At 52.9% G+C, this 20,329-nt stretch overlaps 1 protein-coding gene across 2 annotated transcripts; it reads left to right on the plus strand.

The window, feature by feature from the left end:
* The first annotated feature begins 570 nt into the window (after window positions 1-570).
* TRAM2 (translocation associated membrane protein 2) lies at window positions 571-19,728 on the plus strand. Of its 2 annotated transcripts, XR_005256466.1 has the most exons (12): window positions 571-794; window positions 7,731-7,794; window positions 9,966-10,075; window positions 10,292-10,408; window positions 11,626-11,684; window positions 12,234-12,318; window positions 12,402-12,472; window positions 13,130-13,234; window positions 13,361-13,519; window positions 14,500-14,669; window positions 15,271-15,453; window positions 15,707-19,728. XR_005256466.1 is itself a non-coding variant. In XM_038133222.1 (11 exons), the coding sequence occupies exons 1-11, from the start codon at window positions 675-677 to the stop codon at window positions 15,342-15,344; spliced, it is 1,134 nt and encodes a 377-aa protein (XP_037989150.1). In that variant the 5' UTR covers window positions 571-674; the 3' UTR covers window positions 15,345-19,728. The 2 variants fall into 2 exon arrangements, 1 of the variants encoding a protein (XP_037989150.1); XM_038133222.1 differs by having other exon boundaries at window positions 15,271-19,728.
* The last annotated feature ends 601 nt before the right edge of the window (window positions 19,729-20,329 follow it).

The raw sequence follows: 20,329 nt of genomic DNA on the forward strand, positions 1-20,329 counted from the left end.
GGTCCGGTGCAGGTACTGGGGCTGGGTCCAGCTCCGTGCCCAGGTCCGGTCCGGCTCGGGGGCTGGGTCTCGGTTTGGCTGCGGGTCCGGTTCCGTGGCCGGGTCCCGATGTGGATCGGTGTGGTGCCCGTTCCCGGTGCCGGCCCCGGTGCTGGTCGGTGCCGCTGCCGGTGCCGTACCCGGTGCGGGCCGGGGCGGTGCCGGGTCCGGTCCCGGAGCGGGCCGGGGCGGTGCCGGGTCCGGTGCCGGGTCCGGTCCCGGTGCAGGCCGGGGCGGTGCCGGGTCCGGTCCCGACGCGGGCCGGAGTAGTGCCGGGTCCGGTCCCGGTGCGGGCCGGGGCGGTGCCGGTGCAGGTCCCGGAGCGGGCCGGGGCGGTGCCGGGTCCGGTCCCGGCGCGGGCCGGGGCGGTGTCGGTGCCGGTCCCGGTGCGGGCCGGGGCGGTGCCGGTGCCGGTCCCGGAGCGGGCCGGGGCGGTGCCGGTGCTGTTCCCATTGCGGGCCGGGGCGGTGCCGGGTCCAGTCCCGGAGCGGGCCGGGGCGGGGTCGCTGCCGGGGCCGAGCGGAGCCGGGCGGGCGCGGGGAGGGCTCAGGCGGCGGCGCCTGCGCGGGGCCATCGCGGCGCTCCGCGAAGTTCCGCGGGGCCCGGGGAAGTTTGGGCTCGGCTCGGCCCCGGCCATGGCCTTCCGCCGGCGGGCCAAGAGCCACCCGCTCTTCAGCCAGGAGTTCCTCATCCACAACCACGCCGACATCGGCTTCTGCCTGGTGCTCAGCGTCCTCATCGCCCTCATGTTCGAGGTGAGACGCCCCCGCCTTCGCCCCCCGCCGGGACCGGCTGTCCGTGTGTCCCCACCCCGTGGACGAGGTGACCCCCCTTGCTGTGCACGGGGTGTTCCCCCGTGGGGCTGTCTCAGCTCGGGAGGGTCCCCACCCGGCCCAGGTGCCCCCATCCCGTACGGGGAGGGGGCTGTGGGGTGCGGGACCCCTCGGTCTGAGGGTCGGAGTGCCGCCCCATTCATTCCCCATCGCTCGCCCGGCACCGGAGAGGTTCCCCACATTCCCACGGGGACGCAGCCTGCTGCTGGCTGTAGGGGTGGCACATCCTTCTGTCCCCGCTCCAGTCTGCCGGGGGTCCCTGCCTGGGGAGGGGGAGCACAGGGGGTGTCAAAACCCCTGCCCCAAACCCACCGCAGCTGCCGGGATGTCCCGAGCACTGAGGGGCACATCAAGCGAGAAGCCAAGCCTTGTCTGATATTCCCAGCTCTTGGAGATGGTAGAAATTTTTTTTGGCTTTTTTTCGCCTTTTTTTTTTTTTTTTTTTTTCCTTTAACAGTGGCCCTTTTCCAGGTGTTTTCTCCGCAGCCCGCTGACCCCGCGCCGTGGGACGAGCACCGGGGGCTCCCGGGCCCGGGGCAGGAGCCGGCGGCTCCCCGGCCTCTCCCGAGCGCGGCCATCCCGCAGAGCTGCGGGCCACGGGAAGGCATCCACGGCATTCCTGCCCCGTGCCGGGGTGGCCGCAGACCCCCGCAAGGCCGCTGTCCCACCACCGCCATGCCGGGAACGCCGCTCTGTCTCTCCCGCTGCTCCGGCTCCTTCCCTCTCCGCCAGCTTTCCCCGGGCCGTGCTTGGCTCCGGGCATCCCGCGCCGAGCACCCGGCCCTGGTCAGCGGCACCGCCGGCCGGGACCCCCCCGCCTCCCCCGCTGAACCCTCCCCTTCGTCAGTGCCACGTTTCAAAGCAAATCCGGATGGGAAAGGGGTGGCCGGGGGGCCTGGCGAGGGAGGAAAGGCTCCTTCTGTAGCAAATCGCAAGAGGAGGAAATCCATTTCCTTAATTCCTCCCCGCTGGCACCCCCTTGCTTTTCTATCCCCCTCTTTTTTTGCTGCGAACTCATTGAATGAACGAGTCTCTTACAGCACTCGAAGCCTTTTCAACGTCCTTGTGCATGTATGTATATTTATTTAAGGGTTTCAAAACCGACCCAGGAGGGCCAGCTGTATTCCAAAGCCACATGCAAATGCTACAAAGTTGGGCTGCAAGTTTCGTACTCGTCCTTTAGAAAGGAAATGCCACTGAAGTCGCATCTCTGTCTCAGGGTTTCTCCCTGCAGATGGGTTTTTTGCATATTGGGAGCCCTGTCTTGGTGAGGTGGTACCTGGGCTTGCTGCTGTGGTGCTTTTGGTTGATATGATGCTGTGAGGGCAGTTCTAAAAAATGATGAACCTCCCCCTTGGAGGTGGCAGCAGTGGTGTATCTGTGGCTTTTTTTAAATGTATTTTAATTAAATCTCCCTCAGATGCTGAAGGCAGCAGTTTGCTACTCTCCAGCAGACCTCAGGGAGACAGTGCTTGCCATGCCAGGGTGGCTTCCAGTGCTCCCTGTGGCTGGCAGCATCATCCCTTGGCATGGGGTTTGGGACAGCTCTTGGTCCTTGTGGGTATTTCAGTTTACTTTTATTTTATTATTACGTTTATTCCTTCTGCTTTCTTTTCCCCTGGAGGGGCGATCAGCCTCTGCTCTTGCCCAGCCCTCCAAACCATCCGTGCCTGTTTGTGCCACCTCTGTGGTGAGATTTGGGGGCAGCTCTGATCCTCTGCCATGGTGAGGAGGACCTGTCACTGTCCCTTGCCCTTCTCCTGTCATCCCTGCTTCCCACCTGCAGCCAGGCTTCCACCTTCCCCAATGCCAGTGGCCACAGCCAAGCTCAGGCCAGCGGAAAAGGCCGAATCCTGCTCACAATAGGCCGTTTCCTGCAGGGAAGGTTTTTTTGGGAAGACACAAATAAGATTTTTAACCTTTTCCCAGGCATCCCTCAGGAGCTGACTGCTTCCTTGCTCCGGCACCCTGCTCGGGGTGATGCTGGGGGGCTGCCACGCGTCTCCCACTGCTCAAGCACAACATAAGCTACACCTTGAGCATCTTTGTGGGTGCACAACCTTTCCTCATCCACATGGATTCACCAAGCTGGTAATTCCTCTGTGGCAGGGAGCAGGTGCTGGTTATGATGGGATTTGGTGGCATGAGGCTGCTCATTGGTGTTCCAGGTGATTTGGTTATTCCAGTGTTGTATGTGGTTTTGAGGATCATGGTGTTGCTCAGAGAGGGAAGCCCCAGGTTTGGAGGGAGTTTCCCCAGAAAGAGCTGTCCTGAGCTGGGCACTACAAAGGGTTTTTATTTCCCAGCCAGCCCTAAGCCTTCAGGGTGTGAAAACACACTTGGTTGTGCAGCTGCCTGGTGCCAGAGAGGGATTTTGCCACGTGTGTGTGGCTGCTGGAGCACAGAAAGAAAAACCTCCCTTTTTTTTTTTTTTTGGTATAAAACTATTTTTAGTGAGTCTGTATAAAAATACGAAACAGGTGCTTCCCATCCTCATGCAGAAATTACTTTGCATATCTTTTTCCACCCTGCTTTGCAAAAAAGTGAAGCAAAGGCCAGGCTGGGTTGAACCTGTGTCCCCCAGGGGTGGCTCCGTGAGTGGTGTCGGGTCAGGTTTGGGGAAAACTTTGCTGATTTTGGAGAAGTTTCTGTTTTAGATGAGGGCTGCTGTTGTAATCTGTAATGTGGGGAAACTGAGGCTCAGTCTTATGCCTGGGGTGATGAAATAAAGCTATAAGCCGTTGTTTTAGAAGTGGTTCCATGCCCTTGCTGGGCTTTCCCCCTGTGCAGATCGTGGGATGTGAGTCACGGGCTCCCAGGCTCAGAGTTGTGACACTCAGGAGAAGGCAGCTGACGAATGAGCTGCTATTTCCAGGCTTCCTGCTAAATATACTTTCCCCTTCCCAGTCCCCTCCGTAGTAACTCTAAAAATTAAGGCCTTTCCATTGTTAATGAGGGAAAACAAAATGCATTCCTGCTTCCCCTGGTCTTTTCCAGATGTGGGAATTGAGGCATGTGGGGGATGTGAGGGTTGAGTGCTGGGGAAGAGTGGAAAAAAGGTAAAAAAAAGCACAGTATTTAGGTTTACTTTTGAAAAGGGAATAAAAAGGGAGGGTGAGGCAGTGGAAATAGAGTCATGCTGGGGGATGAGTTTGTCTGTGGGGGCAGAGGGGCTGCACCGCCCTTGGGAAGGGCTTTTTGTCAAAGCCAGATGTTTACTTTGAAAGGCTTTGGTCCAAAGTTTGGGCTTTAGTTTACATATAGGGCCTGTGTCAATCCATACCGTGCATCAGCAAGTTTGTCTTTCAATAAACTCTGGCTAGCGAGGGAAAAAAGAAACCCAAAGTTGTGAGAAAAGCCTTTGGACAGCATTTTGCCTGTAATTAGTTTGAGTTGTTTTTCAAGCCCTGGAAATATTTTCCCAGCTCTGACTGCAGAAAACTCCCCCAGCCTCCCCCTCCAGAGGTTTGGAGCTGCTTCTTTCCTCCAGAGTGGCTTTAACTCAAGCAGGACCATGGGGATGGTGGCGTGCCTGGGGGTTCCTGGCTGTGATGAAGACAAATCCCACTGGGATGAGGCTTTGGAGAAGGGAAGTGTGTTTCATAGAATCCTGGAATTGTTCGAGTTGGAAGGAACCTTAAAACTCATTCCAACCCTCTGCCGTGGGCAGGACAACTTCCTCTAGACCAGATTGCTCAGAGCCCTGTCCAACCTGGCCTTGGACATTTCCAGGGATGGGGAGTCCACAGCCAACCTGGGCAAGCTGTTCTAGGAGTTTATAGAGTGTGCTGGGGAGGCATGCTCAAAAATTATCCTTCATTCCTGAAAATATTAGTGTTTGAGAGTTGCAGAGGGTAATTTCTGGGAGAGTTGCTTAATTGCCTGGATGTGGGTGCTTAGACACCTTTTAAAAAGCCACCTTTTAAAAAGCCACTTGTTCATCTGAGCAAGCAGAGTTGGGATTGTGATGTGGAGCTTTTCGTGGCAGGGGTAAAACCAGCATCTTCTAAATTGCTGGGTGGGGCTCTGAGCACCCTGGTCTGTGAAAGGTGTCCCTTCCCATGCCAGGGGGTTGGAACGTGGTCTTTAAGGTCCCTATCAACCCAAACCATTCTGGGATCTAGAAAAGGATGGGGAGAGCTTTGGTGCTCCGTATTAAGCAGCAATCTCCAGGCTAGTGGGGTGGGGATTTTTCCAATCACCACATTATCAGGGATTAAATGCCTGGTGGTAGACAGGAATGTGTGGTAGTGCTGGGATTGCTTGGCTTTATCTATTGCTCTGCCACCCAGGGCTGCAAGGTGGATGTGCTGATTTGGCTTCTGGCCATGAGAAACAGCCTCATCCCTGTCCTGGCTGATCCAGGCATCTCAGGAAACTCTGGTCTTGGTGGACACTGAGTTTTCTCTCTTCACCATCCATCTGCACTTTGATCCTTGAGTTAGTGGCTTTAACCAGCAGAAAGCCACTCACTGCTGAGGATGTTGTTCCTTCATCGTGTAGAGAACTCCCAGGACAACTGCTTCCCAAATTTACCTGGTTCAGGCATACAGAACCATAAAATCATTAATGTAGGGAAAGCCCTCTAAGGTCCTCAAGTCCAGCCATTCCCCCAGCACTGCCAAGGTCATCGCTAACCCATGTCCCCAAGTGCCACATCCCTCATGTGAGGCAGGATGAGGCTGGGATGCGGAACATCTCCCTCTACAGAGAGGTGCCCTTCATGCAGGTCAGGGAGTGGATGAAAAATAAATATACAGCGTTTGCTACATGGTCCCTGCTCTGGGTGTCCCATGGAGACAAATCCCTCTCCCACCCTCTAAAAAGTTGTGCCAGGAAGGATTAGGTTGGATATGAGGAAAATTTCTTTGCTGAAAAGGCAGTCAGTGATTGGAGCAGGCTGGAAGTCCTGGAGTCACCATTCCTGGAATTGTTGAAAAGTTGTACAGATATGGCACCTGTGGCCATGGTTTTGTGGTGGGCTTGGCAGTGCTGGGGGAACATCTGGATTCCATGATCTTGGAGCACTTTTCCAATGTGAATTATTGTATGATTCCATGAAATGTGCCCCTGCCAATATCAGTTTAGTGGCAGCTCTGGCTCTACTCTGCCCTGCAGGACAGAAGCGTGCCCAGCACTTCCTTTCCCATATCAGCATCTTGTTTCAGAGCAAACAGACAGCAAGTCTTGTGCCTCTGAATAATCCTCACATTGCTCTTCCCACTCCAAACTTCTGCTTTCCCTGGCTGCCTGTGAAATGCTCAAGGCAGGCTCTGAAGAGTTTTGCCATCCCTGGTGCTCATCCCTATTTCCCAAGCCAAGGAAACCTGTTTTTTGCCTTTCAGGTGCCTGCATCTAGGAGGCTACATTTGTCTTTGGTTGTTAAAATATTTCACTGAGGCTTTAGGAAGCAACCTGTTACCCCTCTGTAAGGAAAGGTGGGGGGTGCTGGGATGGCTCCAAAGCTGCTGCTGGTTCTCCAGTCCACAGGAAGCAAAGGCAGGTGTGGAGATGGGACAAAGTATTGCTTGATGGAGGAATCTTCCTACCAAGTGCTCTGAGAAAGAAGATCAGGAGAATCCTTGGAAACTGTGCTGGGGCTGAGCTCTGTCCAGGCATTGCTTCCCACCCTGGAGGTACTCTGGGGCCATTTTCCTGGACTCACCGCTATGGCCTGTGTCCTCTCCAGCAGGTTAGGAGGCTTCACCTGGAGATGATGTCTTGTTTCCAGCTGTTTATAGCAATGGATGTCAGCCAGGTACTCGAGGAGCTGTAAATCCATCAGTGTCTGCTGCCATTAACACATCCATGACACAGCCGCCCATCCCTGCAGCACCGCAGCCACCACTGGCTGCATGCCTTTGTTTCATGCCCTATGCCAGCCTGTGGCAAGGTGTGGATGTAAACTCCAGGTCCTGGATGCGCTGTACAGCTCTGGGATGAAGCAATTTGGCTTTCCCAGCCAGCAGGGTCTGTAGGAGCCAGAAGTGTCTCCCTCAGCCAGCTTGAGGCCAGGCGATGCACTTTTTCCATTCCCACCCCAAACTCTGCCCATGGTCTCCATCTCCTGCATCTACTCCTCCACAAACAGAGCACAACATGTGGGATTTCCTTTTTTTTTTTTTTTCACCAGTGGAAAAAACTATTAAAATCCCCAAACATCATGAAAACACATCACAGAGTTTGCTCTCCCCGAGCCGGGGTTGCCTGCACTGGTTGCTCAATGCCGGTGGTGGCAGGATGGGAACGCTTGGCAAAGTCCCCCTGTCTGCCCCACAAGCTGTGGAGCAATTTCCAGCTGGGATTTTAATATCCTGCAGCTCTGAAGCAGTGGCAGCCATGTCCGTGTGAAATGCAGCTCATCTCCGTCAGTGTTTGATGGGCACGGGAATTTTTGGGAATGGTTGTATTTGAGGGTGGGTGCGTGTGAAGTGTTGGAGCCACTGGAGCCACTGACAAAGTTCAGGAAGGGTTTTGACAATGCTCTCAGGCACAGGATGGGATTCTTGGGGTGTCCTGTGCAGGGACAGGAGTGGGATTTCGGTGATCTTTTTGGTCCCTTCCAACTCAGAATATTCTATGATTCAATTCTGTGATTCAATAAATGAAAAGTGAGCAGCACAGCCCTGGGTTTTGGATGTCCTGATACTTCATCCCAGGCTTTTTTTTCCCCTTTTTGGCCATGCATCCGGGATCTTATGGGTGACCAGCGTGAGTTTCAGTGTTTCTTCAAGTGAAGCTGGTGCTGGTACATCTCCCTGGGTGATTTGCCTTTCCCATCGTGATGGAAGAAAAACTGGTCCAGAGGAATGGATTTAAAAACTGATTTGCTTCTTCTCCCCTCTGTGTCTTTGACAGGTCACAGCCAAGACTGCCTTCCTGTTCATCTTACCTCAGTATAATGTTAGTGTGCCTACAGCAGGTGAGAGATACCTCTACTCCACAAATCCCAAGGGAATGTTGAATCTGGTTTGCCCCACATCCTCACTCCCAGCTGCCTTGGGCTCACCCTCTACTGATCAGCTGCTCAGGGTCTTGTCTGGCAGTAAACGCAGTCTGGCAGAGATGTTAAAAATAAGATATTTTGGGAAGAGGCAAACTTTGAGTGGCTCAGAGCACTCTGGTCATGTCTGCCAGCCCTCATGCTGCCGGGGTTGGGAAGAAGTGCTTTCCAGGGAGTTTGTGGGATTCCTCTCTCTTTCTGGCATGGCCAGGCCACTCTGTGCTCCCTGCAGGATGAGGGTGCTGCTCCAAGCCTGGTCAGGCAGGATCCAGCTGTGTGATTGCCTGCCTGGAGCAGCTTCTTGTCCCCCTGAAGAGCAGGAGGGATTTACCTCTTTGCCGAGCAGCAGGGGCTGTGCATGTCATCCTTGTCCTGCTGATTTTTGGGGATGGCACCTGGAGGGGAGGGTGTGGAGATGCACGTGGTGCACAGCATCCCTGCTCCCAGCAGGTTCTGATTCACAGGGAGTAAATTCCAGGAGGCCCTGAGCTGGTGCAGCTCAGAACCAAATGGACCAGAGGAGGTGTCCCAGCTCCCAGCTAGGAGGCTCAGCCCCTGTTTTTCCTATTTTGGCTGCTGGTTGCTCCCTTCTTGGCTCAGAGCCCCTCTGGATCTGGCAGAGATCTGGGCACTGGCCTGGAGACAGCAGGAGGTGCTTTGGGTAAAGGCCTGGGCTCAGGATGAGCCAAATGCCCGGGGCACAATGCCTGGCTTGGTGGCAGAAAACTGCAGTTAATTGGGAGTGTTTGAGTAATCATCCAAAGAAAGAGCAGGGTTGGGATTAGGGGAGCTACAGAGAGGCAGACATGCAGAAGCTAAAAGCTCTGCCCTTAAAGGCTTTGGTTATGGCTGAAGGAATCATCCACCTTCCAGATTAAATTGTGGTCCCTTCTCCCCTCTGGCACAGTCCAGACAACTTCTGCTGCTGGTTTTTAAGGGATTTGTTCTTTCCTGATATGAGAAGTCCCAGGGGGCACAGAAACACCTCCCCAGGACCAGGTATTGGGGTATCAATATAGGGCATGAGCTAGTGGGGAGAGAGATCTCAGTGCAGCAGCTTCTTGGGAGGAATCTAAATTTTTCCAAGGCTTTCCCACATCCCCCACAGCTCCTGCTAGAGGTGCCCTGGAGAGAGGAGGCAGAGCACATGTACATGATATATTTTATTTGGCCTTGCAATTCTGTCTTTTACCTTGCTCTGGGATGCAGGCACCATTTTTACCTCTAGGTCTGCACAGCACTGGGGGCTCCTAAGGGTGTTTTCATATCCTTGTGCTAGGTGTGTTCATAAATCCTGTTCAAATCTTAGAAATCTGGAATGAAGCTTTGTTTAGGGTAGGCAGGGCTGGTGACAGAGCAGTCTCTTCCCAGCACTGGTATCAGGAGAGGACAGACTGGATTAGGGTGAGGGAGGGCAGCAGCCAGGAGTGGGCTGAGCTTTCTGTGATGATACCTCCTGCAGCCTTCCCAACTCTGCTTCTTCTCATAAGCTTCAGGGTTGAAAATAGTCACCTAAATGCAGATGTCTGGGGTATTTTGGGTGCTGTTTGGTCTCCTGTTGCTCCAGAAGAGCACAGCCTCCTGTGGGTTCTATTTCTAATCCACCAGCCCTGTGCTGCTGCCTCAGATCTCTGAATAGCAGAAGGCATCTGAATCCCACTCCAGCAGTTTGCAGGGAGGAGTGGGAGATCATAAGGAAGCGTTAAATCATAACTGAGGGGGTGGAAATCCTGTCCCAAGCCCTTATGTTCCTAGTGGGGCATCCCTGATCCCATCACTTGCTTCAGCCTCCCATGTCTTCATCCCTCCAGGTGATAAATTCCCATCTCCACAGCCAAGCTGTCCCCAGTGGCAGGGGGAAGCTTTTAGTGTCCCCAGTGTCCCCTCCCTTGAGATGTGTACCTGTAAGAGAGGAAACCACCCACGTGTGCCATGAGCTAGCCCTGGAGAGAGCCCATTTCTCTTACCACTGACATAGTCATGACCTCTCTCTGGTGTCCCCATCCAAGCTGCTCCCCACTAAGCCCTCACCTGGAAATCCTTTGGGCCATGGGGGCCAAAAGCTGACCCATGCTTTGGTGTCTTTGCAGATGGGGAGCTGGTCCAGTATCACTATGGGCTGAAGGATCTGGTCACCATCCTCTTCTACATCTTCATCGCCATCATCCTGCACGCAGTGGTGCAGGAATACGCCCTGGACGTGAGCACCATTCCCTGTTTTGTGTCCCCAAAATACCTCAAATCCCACGGGGGACTCTGCACTTAAATGCTGTTCTGGGGGTGGTCTGGGGGCTGAGGTGGTGGTGAGTGAGCCTTCATCTCTGGAGGCTGCTTGGGATGAAGAGGAGGAGGAAGAGAGACAGAGTTGATGGTGGCTCATGTTTTCTTGTTTGTGTCTCCTTCTGCTCCTTCCCAGAAAATCAACAGGCGTCTGCATCTCTCCAAGGTCAAGCACAGCAAGTTCAATGAGTCAGGGCAGCTGGTTGCCTTCCACCTCACCTCTGTCATCTGGTGCTTGTACGTCGTGGTCACGGTAAGGCACAGGGCTGGCTGGCAGTTGGGTTTCCAGGGGGAACTGTGGGTTCTGGAGCACAAAATCCCACTGGCAGCAGAGTCCCCAGCCAGCTTCTGGGTCAAAACAGGCACATTTCAGTCAGTTCAGTTTTCAGCTGTGGTGGATATTTTCAGCCACTGCCTGAGGGCAGTTTTAGGAGATCCTTCTCCTGTATTGTACAAGGCACAGGTAAATGGGCTGTGAAATATTTTTGTGCCCCAGAAATCCTGCCTGGCCCCATCATCTCCATCCTCTGGTGGATGCCCCACCAGGACCTGATGCCTTTCTCAGCTTATTTTCCTCCTTATGTACATTCAGTGCCTCGAGGGTTTTGGGTGCCTTTTGTGAGGTCGTGGGGCTAATGGGCTGAATTTTGGGATCCCTCTTTGTGGTTCCTTCCTTCCACCACTTGGCAAGCTGATGGTGGTTTTGGGCTCCCCTTGCCCAGTGCCGTACTGATACCTCAGCAGCTGTGGAGCTGGAGCCTCTTGTACAACCCACATTGCTGTGATGTGCCCCCCAAACACCCAACACATGCAGAGCAGGTCACCCTTGTGCTTCCCTGGCCTTCTCCAGCTGAAAAAAGGGGTCTTGGGACAGACAGAGAATGGATGATGGTGACTGGGCAAGACAAATTTCCCTTGCCAGGATCTCCTTGCAAAGCCTAGGGCAGCATCTGTGTGGCAGGGGTAAGAAGGGAGTCCCATCCTGTAAGGCAAGAGGTAGAAAATGAAACTATCCAATTCATATCCAGTTATTTTTGTTGGTGTTTTCTGTTCCTCTTTCTCTTCAGAAGCACTTCTTGTTGCTTAAGTGCTGCTGGGGTTAGAAATGCCAATGGGGAAGAAGCCTCTGGACCGTGCACATGGCTGCCTGAGCCATGCTACAGGAATCTCACCTCTACACCTCCAGAGCATTCCAAACCCCAAAATATCCTCTCCTGAACTTGGGACCCTCTGTGCAACTGAGCAAGCAGCTTTCAGCCCCCAAACAAGGGGCCTGGTGAAACTTTAGAGGGGAGCTGGAGACCCACAGATGCAGAGCTCAGCCTTGGCCCTCACAGGGAACATGTTTTTTCCTGCAGGCTGTGACGAGGCTTGGTGTCATCCCCAGTTTCTCGTTTCGCCATACCATCAGCCCAGCCTCTCATAACCTGTTTTGTTTTGCTAAAGTCTTGCCTCTCTTCTCTTTTTCAGGAAGGATACATTTCAAACCCCCGGAGTCTGTGGGAAAACTACCCGCATGTTTATCTGCCGTAAGCACTTGTGAGGGCATTTTGTTCTGGGGCTGGCCACTTCCTTCCTCTCCGTGGTTTTGCCTACTGGGAGTGGGGTGCTGACAGCACAGCACCCTCTGCATGCACCCTGCAGCAAGGATGCTGCAGTGAGACCATGGGGAGTGGGGATATCTCATTTGTGAGCCTGAGGAGGGGTGTTCCAGAGGGTTTAATGAGGAAGGTCCTGTGGGCTTGTTTACTCATCCTACCTGTTTCCTACATCACTTTGGGAAAGTCTCTTTGCTGTTCATTTTTCACAGCAGAAATGTAGTGGGGGATGACCCTTCCTTCTTGTTTTTTTACAAAAGTGAGGTTTGCTGAGAGCACAGAGACCACAGCACAAGCATCTGGATAAACTCCATGTGTGGCTCTCTTGGCTCAACAAATAATTTCAGCCCTGAAATGATTTCTCCTAAATCCCATGGCTCCAAAACAGTGGAGGGATTGCCCAAAGCTGCCCTGCCACTTGGGCTCTTGGGGTCCTGCCTTGGCCTAGACTGGCTCATGTGGTTCCTCCCTGCATTACAGGTACCAGGTGAAGTTTTTCTACCTGTGCCAGCTGGCGTACTGGCTGCACGCCCTGCCTGAGCTCTACTTCCAAAAAGTCCGCAAGGTGAGAGCCAGGTGGAGGTTTTGGGAGAGGGAGGGTGGCTGGAGAGGGCTGAGGGGTTGATTTGGCTTTTCTGCCCCTGCCAGGAGGAGATCCCCCGGCAGCTGCGCTGCATCGCGCTCTACCTGCTGCACATCGCCGGCGCCTACCTGCTCAAGTGAGTCCCCTGCCTCAGCATCCCCTCCCATGCCAGGGATGGGGCTGGGCAGCTGCTTCTGCCCTGGGGATCACCTGGGAATACTCAGTGTGGGGAGGGGCTTAGAAGGAATAAATTGGGTTGTTTCAGTGGAGAGTGACTTTTTCCCTAGGCAGGTATATAGGACAAGGGGGATGGTTTTAAACTGGAAGAGGAAAGATTTGGATATTGGGAAGAAATTCTTGTCTGTGAAGGTGGTGAGGCACTTGGCACAGATTGTCCAGAGGGTTTCCCATCCCAGGGAGTGTTCAAGGGCAGGTTGGATGGACATTGGAGCAACCTGGGACAGTGGAAGATGTCCAGGGCAAGATCTTTAAGGTCCCTTCCCACCTAAGCCATTCTCTGCTAAAAAGCAGAGCAGCCTTGCCAGCCGTAGGGTTTTGTGTTGGATATATCCCAGCTCTGACAGTGTTTTGGATGTTGTTGATGGTTTATAGACAGGGATTTCCCCTATTGCAGTCCTACCCCCACAGAGTTCTGGCTTTGAGCTGGCGCTGCAGCTCATGGACAGCAGGGCTGAGGCTGCAGCTGAGTTTGAAGGATGAAGATAGAAGGATGAAGGTTGAAAGATGAAGTCTGACCAACCTAGTGATGCTTTTTTTTCCTCTTCCCTGCCAGCTTAACCCGCCTGGGGCTGATCCTCTTGCTGTTGCAGTACTTGGCCGAGTTCTTCTTCCACATGGCGCGGCTGGTTTACTTCACGGACGAGAACAACGAGAAGCTGTAAGCAGGGGAGCTGCCTGTGGCTCCCATCCCCCTTTGGAGCCCAGGAGAGCCTGGATCTTGCTCTCCCCTCCTGGGTCAGCACTGGGGCTGCACCTGCCCACACCTCTGCTTGCCCTCCTGCAGGTTTAACGTCTGGGCCGTGGTGTTCGTGGTCACCAGGCTCTTCACCCTCACCTTGTACATCCTGGTCATCGGCTTTGGGCTGCCACGTGTGGAGAGCCAGGCCCTGGACCCCGAGAGAGGGAACTTCTTCAGCTTCCTCTTCAACAATATTCTCTTCAGGTAGGCATGTCCTCTGTGTCTTCCTTGGCTGTGTTATCCCAGCATGGGTTTTTCTGAGTTTGGAAATCATGGAATCCCAGAATGGTGTGGGTTGGAGGGGACCTTAAAGATCATCTCGTTCCAACCCTGCTGTGGACATGGATACCATCACGGGACCAGGTTGCTCCAAACTCCATCCAGATGGGATCCAGACAGTGAAAATCTGATCCTGATTCCATTTAGGGAAGGTCTTAGTGAGCTGAAGGGGGTGTGAAGGAAGCAAGGACAGATTTAAAGGTTACACAGAGCCAAAACGGAGGGGAAAAGTCAGGAAATAAAGTATTAATCAAGTGAAGTTATAAAGTGCAAGCCTATTCTGGAGAAATGTTGCAGGCTTTCCCTGTTGTACCTGTAAGTGCATTTACATGGATGTGGTCAAGGAAAAGGCCTTTTCCCTTCTGCTTGGCCGTGTTTTGCTGCCTGTTGATGTGGGAAGCAGAGGGTGGAATGGGCTCCTCATGCCTTGCAGTCTGTCAAGTCTGGGAGCCTTTCTCACCCTTCCAGCAGCTGTGTGTTCAGCTCGGAATTTGCCAGGCATGGTCATTCTCAAGGTTTTTGAAGCCAAGGACTGCTGGCACACCTGAGGATTTGAGGGTCTTTCTTACCTCCCTTCCACCTTTTAGATCATCCAGGGATGTCGCATCTTGACTGTGCCACATTGTATTTTGGGCAGTGCTGGTTGAGATGATCCTGTTCATCCATTCCTGCCCTAAAGTTGAAATAATCAATGAATCAAAACCTGAGAGCTTTATGACGTGGAGGGAAAGGAAGGTGGCTGCTCTGGGCTCAGGGGTGGCAGAAAGGAGAGATGGTGGCTGGAGGGACGGTGTCTGCCACGTGGGGGGACCTCGGCCACCAGCCCCAGTGTGGGGGGGGGAAGGCCGGGCTGGGGGTGGCCTCGCTGCTGTGTTCTCAGCCTGCCTCTTCTCCGCCCCTGGCAGAATGAGTGTGCTGCTGTTGGTGTGCCTCTTCCAGGCCTCGGTGATGTGGCGCTTCATCCACTTCCAGCTGCGGCGCTGGAGGGAGTACTGGAACGAGCAGAGCAGTCGGAAGCGAGCCGCTGCCGCCGCCGGCACCAAGCAGCAAACCAAGCTGCTCAAGAGGGACTCGGGTGAGTGCTGGAAGGGAGGCACTCTGGAGGTGTCAGCCCCGGGGTTCAGCATCCCCTCAGCACACTGCTCCTGTGCAGGGTGTCCCCAGCAGTGTCCTGATGTCATGGGGGTTTCCCCATGTCTGTGGGGCAGTCCTGAGAGAATAAAGGGTTTGGCTTGTGCAAGGGACAAAGTTTCTTTCTCCATAGAATCACAGAATGGTTTAGGTTGGAAAAGACCTCTGAGATCATGGAGTCCAACCTTTGACCAATCACCACAGTGTGAACCAGACTAGAGCGTTGAGTGCCACGTCAAGTCGTTCCTTGGACACCTCCAGGGGTGGTGACTCCAAACCTCTCTGAGCAGCTCATTCCAATGTTTAATCACCCTTTCTGTGAGGAAATTCCTTCTAATGTCCAACCTGAACCTCCCTTGTGGCAGCTTGAAGCTATTTCATCTTGTCCCTTGTTCCCTGGGCGTAAAGCCCCACCTGGCTGCACCCTCCTGTCGGGGACTTGTGGCAAACAAGAAGGTCCCTCCTCCAGGTTAAACACCCCCAGCTCCCTCAGATTACACTCTAGACCCCTCACCAGCTCCGTGTCCCTTTGTTGCCATCCCCAGGTTACCATGAAAACGGAGTGGTGAAAGCAGAGAATGGAACCTCACCTCGCACCAAGAAGCTCAAGTCTCCATAGAAGCCAAGGGTTGTCTCCTGGGGAGGAGGGCGAGATACCAGGACTGAGCAGCCCCTCCTCCTGCTCCTCATGAGCGGCGTCTCAAAAGGCTCGGAATCATCTTCCCAAGGTGTCTCTCGCTCTCCTCCCTTCCTTTCTTGCTCTCGTGAACCGTTTGCAATAAAACCAAAAAGGCCCCATTCCCCTTCCCCCATCCCCCTCATAGGAACCTTCTCCAGCCCTCCTGGTTTTGCCTTCCTCTGATCGTAAACCAGCGTGCAATTTTTTTTTTTTTTCTTTTCTATTTTAGTGTTTGGTTATTTTGGTTAATGGTTACAAATGTATCATAGATGGTTCCAAACAATCCTTTTTTCCTCCTACAGCATGTTCCTCCCCTCTCTTCATGGTGCTTCCCTGAGCCCCTGGGACAGGGCCACGACAGCTTGAAGGCACCAAATGTGTGTTATGGGATCAGATTCCTGGGGGAATGTGCTGGGGCTGTGAGATCTGAGGCTCAGGGGTGCTCTCAGGTGAGATGAGGCACAACTGGCCAGCACTCAGCAGGATGGTGAAGCTGCAAAGAGAGACCAGGGTCTGATGGAGGAAGCTCAACCCTGTCTTGTCTCCTGGTGGACCTCTGGTTAACTGGGGTTTTCTGAACCCTGCTTTTGAGAATTTTTTGAGAGCTGAGCAGCACAGACAGGAGAGAACTTCCCTCTTCATATGGAAGGGCCTCCTCCCAGCCTCTGCTTGCCCCAGCTGGGTTTCTCTTGGCTGCCCCATGTTCTGAGCCCAGGGCTCTGCAGCTCTCAGTGTTTTGTTATGGGGCAGGAGCATCCTCAGTTCCACATAAATCCTTGAGGCCTGCCCTGCTCTGAGCGCTGGCCTGGCTCCTGTCAGCGCAGTCCTTTGCCAGCTTGTCTGTGCCTCGTGGACCTGGTGTTCTTGTTGCTGTGACCACATCCAGGTGACAAACGGGTTGCTGCAAAAGGGTTTTTGCCTCAGTGGGACTGTGCCCCTCGTGCTGTCACCTCAGCCTTCCTCGTCCCTACCGTACCAGTCCAGCCGTGCCATCGGCAGCCACCAGCTTCACTCTTTGTTTCCAAAGGATACAGCGCTTGTATCCACCCAAGGTGCTATCAAATCCAGGGTTTCTTCCAAAAATCCTATCCCCTTCATCCCTTCCTGAGCTGTGAATGAGATGACAGGGAAGGAAGGCGAAGGAGGCCAGGGCTGCAAGGAGCAGCTTGCATTTTAGGAAAAGCCTGGCTTGTGACATGTAGCTGTTAGCAGATGGAGTTGTCTCAAATCTACCTCAGAGGCCATCTGTTGCTGCAGACCACTTTCACCTCTTGCTTCTGCCCACTGCCACCTCCATGTGCTGGCAAGAGTTTTTGTGGAAAGCCAGATCCCACCAGCTTCATCCCTCGCTGAGTCTGCTGGGGAGCAGCTTCTGCCTGGGGTTTCGTGGGTCAGTGCCATCTCACTGGGCTTCTTTTTGGGATTCCACACCAAGCTAGGCTTGGCAGGTGAGCAGTAGTGGCACCTCTGTCCCCACACTGTCCTCTGAGGCAGTTCCTGGGCTGGGCTTTGCTGTTGGTGCCTCTTGTGCAGTGAAGTCAGTCATAGCTTTAGTTCTGCTTTGCCACGGCAGGAGCAGGGGACTCGTGGTGGGTCCCCTTGGCTGGGTGACAAGAGGGACACAGAGCTGGGCTGCTGTACATGTGCAGTCCAGGATTGATCCTTGGTGTACCCATGGCTCAGCCCTTGGGGGCAGCTGAATTCTGGCTCTCTCAGAGTGCAATTCCAGCTTGAGGCTGGTGCTGTTGTCCTTTGTGCTAGTCGTGTTTTGAGGAATGGGTGACAGTTGATTTTCTGTCCCTCTTTGAGCTGAGTTGGGTTTTTTCCCCATTTATCTGGGTGTCTTTTGTCCTTTCCTCCCCCTCTCCTTGTTCAGGAGGCACTGGAGGGAGAAAACATGCAGGGACATGAGGACAGTTGGTCAAATTCCACTTGTTCCTCAATCCCCACAACATTTGAGCATCAAATAGAGATGCTGGCAGGAGAGGGCTTTCCCTGTTTCCAGGGAATCTGGGGAAGGAGGCTGGAGCAGAGCCCCTGGTGGTACTTTGCCATTGCTCCTCGTAGCCTGTGCTGGGAGGATAAGACACTTTTTGGCTCAGAGGCAGCGACAGAACCCACGGTGCAGTGTGATCGGGGGGAAAAGAGCTTTATGGTGGGGAGGACGTGGAAAAGGTCTAGTGTGAGAGGTTTTTTCTTTCTCCTGCCTTTTCCCATCCCCTGCCATCCACTGCCAGTGCCCTCCAGGAGTGACTGCTGCCTGGCACCTCCCCAGAGCCTCTGCCAGGCCTTTCTGCAGCGCCAGTGCCTCGCAGCAGCCGAGCTGCTGACTCTGTTAGCAGGTGACACATAGAGCCCCCCAAAAACACGGCTGCTGAATGATTCCTCCTTCTGCCTGCTTGGCTTCAGGCAACTTTTCCACTTGCACAGTCCTGTCTCTGTACGGTAGCTGGTGATGCTTTGTATCCCAAGTGCCTTATGTTGTAGCCTCTCTGTGCACTATAGCAGTAGCTGAACACCCTCCGTTGTTACTACGTATGTACAACATATGCTACATTTATGTGTTTTCTGTTTCTTTTTTGATAGAGCTACCAGGAAAAGGGACATTTGTTTTTGAAGCATTTCCATGTGTTCTTTTTATGATTTTGTTTTTTTAAACCTATAGATGATGGGGCTTTTTTTTTTTTTTCCTAGCCCTCCCCTATATTTAGTCCTCAGAAATCCCCATCCTTCTGTTAGACCCAAACCTGGCAGGTTGGTTTTTTTTGAGCTGAGCCTTTGTTGTGAGGCGATATCCACTGTCATCCTGGAGGTTTGCAATTCCCTCTCCATCAGAGGGGCTGCCATGGGCTGCTCCTATCTCTGTGTTGTACTGCAAGCACAATCCCTGGGCTGCAAGCCTGCAGTAACTTGCTGCTGTTGTTCCTGTGTCCGTGTCATTTCTCAGCAGATCCAGCCTTCCTGAGAGCCCAAAGAGCTTTTTCTTGGAGCATTTTCATTGCAAGCCCTTAGTGGTCAGTCTGTCCTTGGCCTCTCTGCCTATGAAATGCCACGAGCTCACTTCCCTTTACTGGATGCTCTTCTCATGCCCCATCTGTGTCATCTGCAGAAAACATCATGGAATTGTTGGGTGAGGTTGGAAAATGCCTCCAAACTCGTCAAAGTCCAACCTTTAATCCAGCACCAAGATCCAACCCCAAACAAGAGCTCTTGTCCACCACAGTGCAGAAGGTGATGGAGATTATCCAAAACTTCCTGTGGGACATGATTCATTGCACTCTTCCCATGAGCTTGAGGCTGCTTCAGTAGTCTGTGTCCATTATCCAACCTAAGGAGGTCAGGAACTGAGTAGCCTGTGGTTTTTGGGGTGAAGTGTAGTGTTTTCCTGTCCTAGCCTAGAAGAGCTGTGAAATACCAGCACTAGTTCTCTTTTCTTGTCTTAGGTAGTTGGAGAATGGGCTTGGGAAGAGAAGGGGGTGGAGGAAAAACAGATGTAGCATTTCACATACAATTTTCGAGTGACTCTTACATTATGGGGCATTACAGTTGCGTTTTATGTTGTCGTTGTTGTTATTTAGGATTCTTTCTTCTTACTCATCATGTTTGGGTTAGTAGTAGCCAAGTTCCAGTTCCCCTGTAGGTCCCCTTACCTTCAACTCAGTGTTTTAAAAGGTATTTTTGGTAGGCTTCCTGGTTGGAGGGAAGAGTGGTCACTCTGGGATGTCTCCTCCTTGCCTCCAAGTGACTCTGGGAGCTTGGAGCCATCCTGCCTTTGCTGCAGTGCCTGGGGGTTTACAGCAGCCTCAGGCTCTTGCCTTTGGTAGATGGACCCCAGGTTGTGTCAGCAGTGGATGGAGATGATGGGGTTTGATTTACAGCCTTCCAGGAAACTTCGTGGGGGATGAAAGGTTGGTGTAGAAGGTTTTATGCCCAGCAGTGAGATATGTTCCTCCTCCTTGGAGCTGTGTGTGGGGTTTTTCTGGGAAGAATGGCTGTTGGAAAAGCCAGGCAGAGGTGTGTAGTTTTTCCTTGAAAATGTTGAACTCGACTGATCAAACTTCAGCAAAGGAACTCGAGGAAAATTTCTATTCTTCCATATTTATGCTTTAGTGCAAATTTCCTGATTTTGGAGGGGGTGGGGGGAATTACAGTCTCTGGTATTTTATCCTGTTTGTTTCATTCTTCCTGTCACTTCAGTTTTTGTACGGATTTTGTTTGTTGTTGTTCGTTGTTCAATGACTTTTGTGATAAACTCAGCAGAAGTATTTTTCTGAAATAAATAAATAAAAGGCATAGATTCTTCCAGTGCTGTTTCCACTGATGCTTTATTATTGCTGAGCTGTGCATGTGGCAGGGACACCTTCCGCTATCCCAGGTTGCTCCAAGCCCTGTCCAGCCTGGCCTTGGACACTTCCACGGATCCAGGGGCAGCCACAGCTTCTCTGGGAAACCTGTGCCAGGGCCTCACCACCCTCACAGGGAACAATTTTTTCCCCAATATTAAATCTAAATCTACCCTCTTTCAGTTTAAAGCCACGCCCCCTTATCCTGTCACCCCAAGCCCTTGCAGCTGGGATTCATTTTCCCACATTTCCCATGTCTACAGCACGGGCAGCTGCTCCAGAGTTCATTATTCGTGGCTGCTTTCATCAGAGGGAGTGGAGGATAAGGATATTTGTAGGAGATGATTTATCTGATGTGGTTTAGGCACATATTTTTGGTGAGCTATATTGTATATTTTGTGCAGCTGGCCCCAGGCACACGACATCACTTGGCTGAGGGTTAGGTTACGGTTTCATAGCCTGTGCAGAAAATAGTTTCTGAGTTTCTACAGCTCAAGTAATTTCATCTGTAAGTTTTGATCTCTTGAAATCCGAGGTGGACCAGAGATCCCTGGAATGATCCTTTGTCTGGGTGAGCAGCAG

The sequence above is a fragment of the Motacilla alba genome, chromosome 3 (genome assembly GCF_015832195.1).
Source record: "Motacilla alba alba isolate MOTALB_02 chromosome 3, Motacilla_alba_V1.0_pri, whole genome shotgun sequence".
In the NCBI taxonomy this organism is placed as follows: domain Eukaryota; kingdom Metazoa; phylum Chordata; class Aves; order Passeriformes; family Motacillidae; genus Motacilla; species Motacilla alba.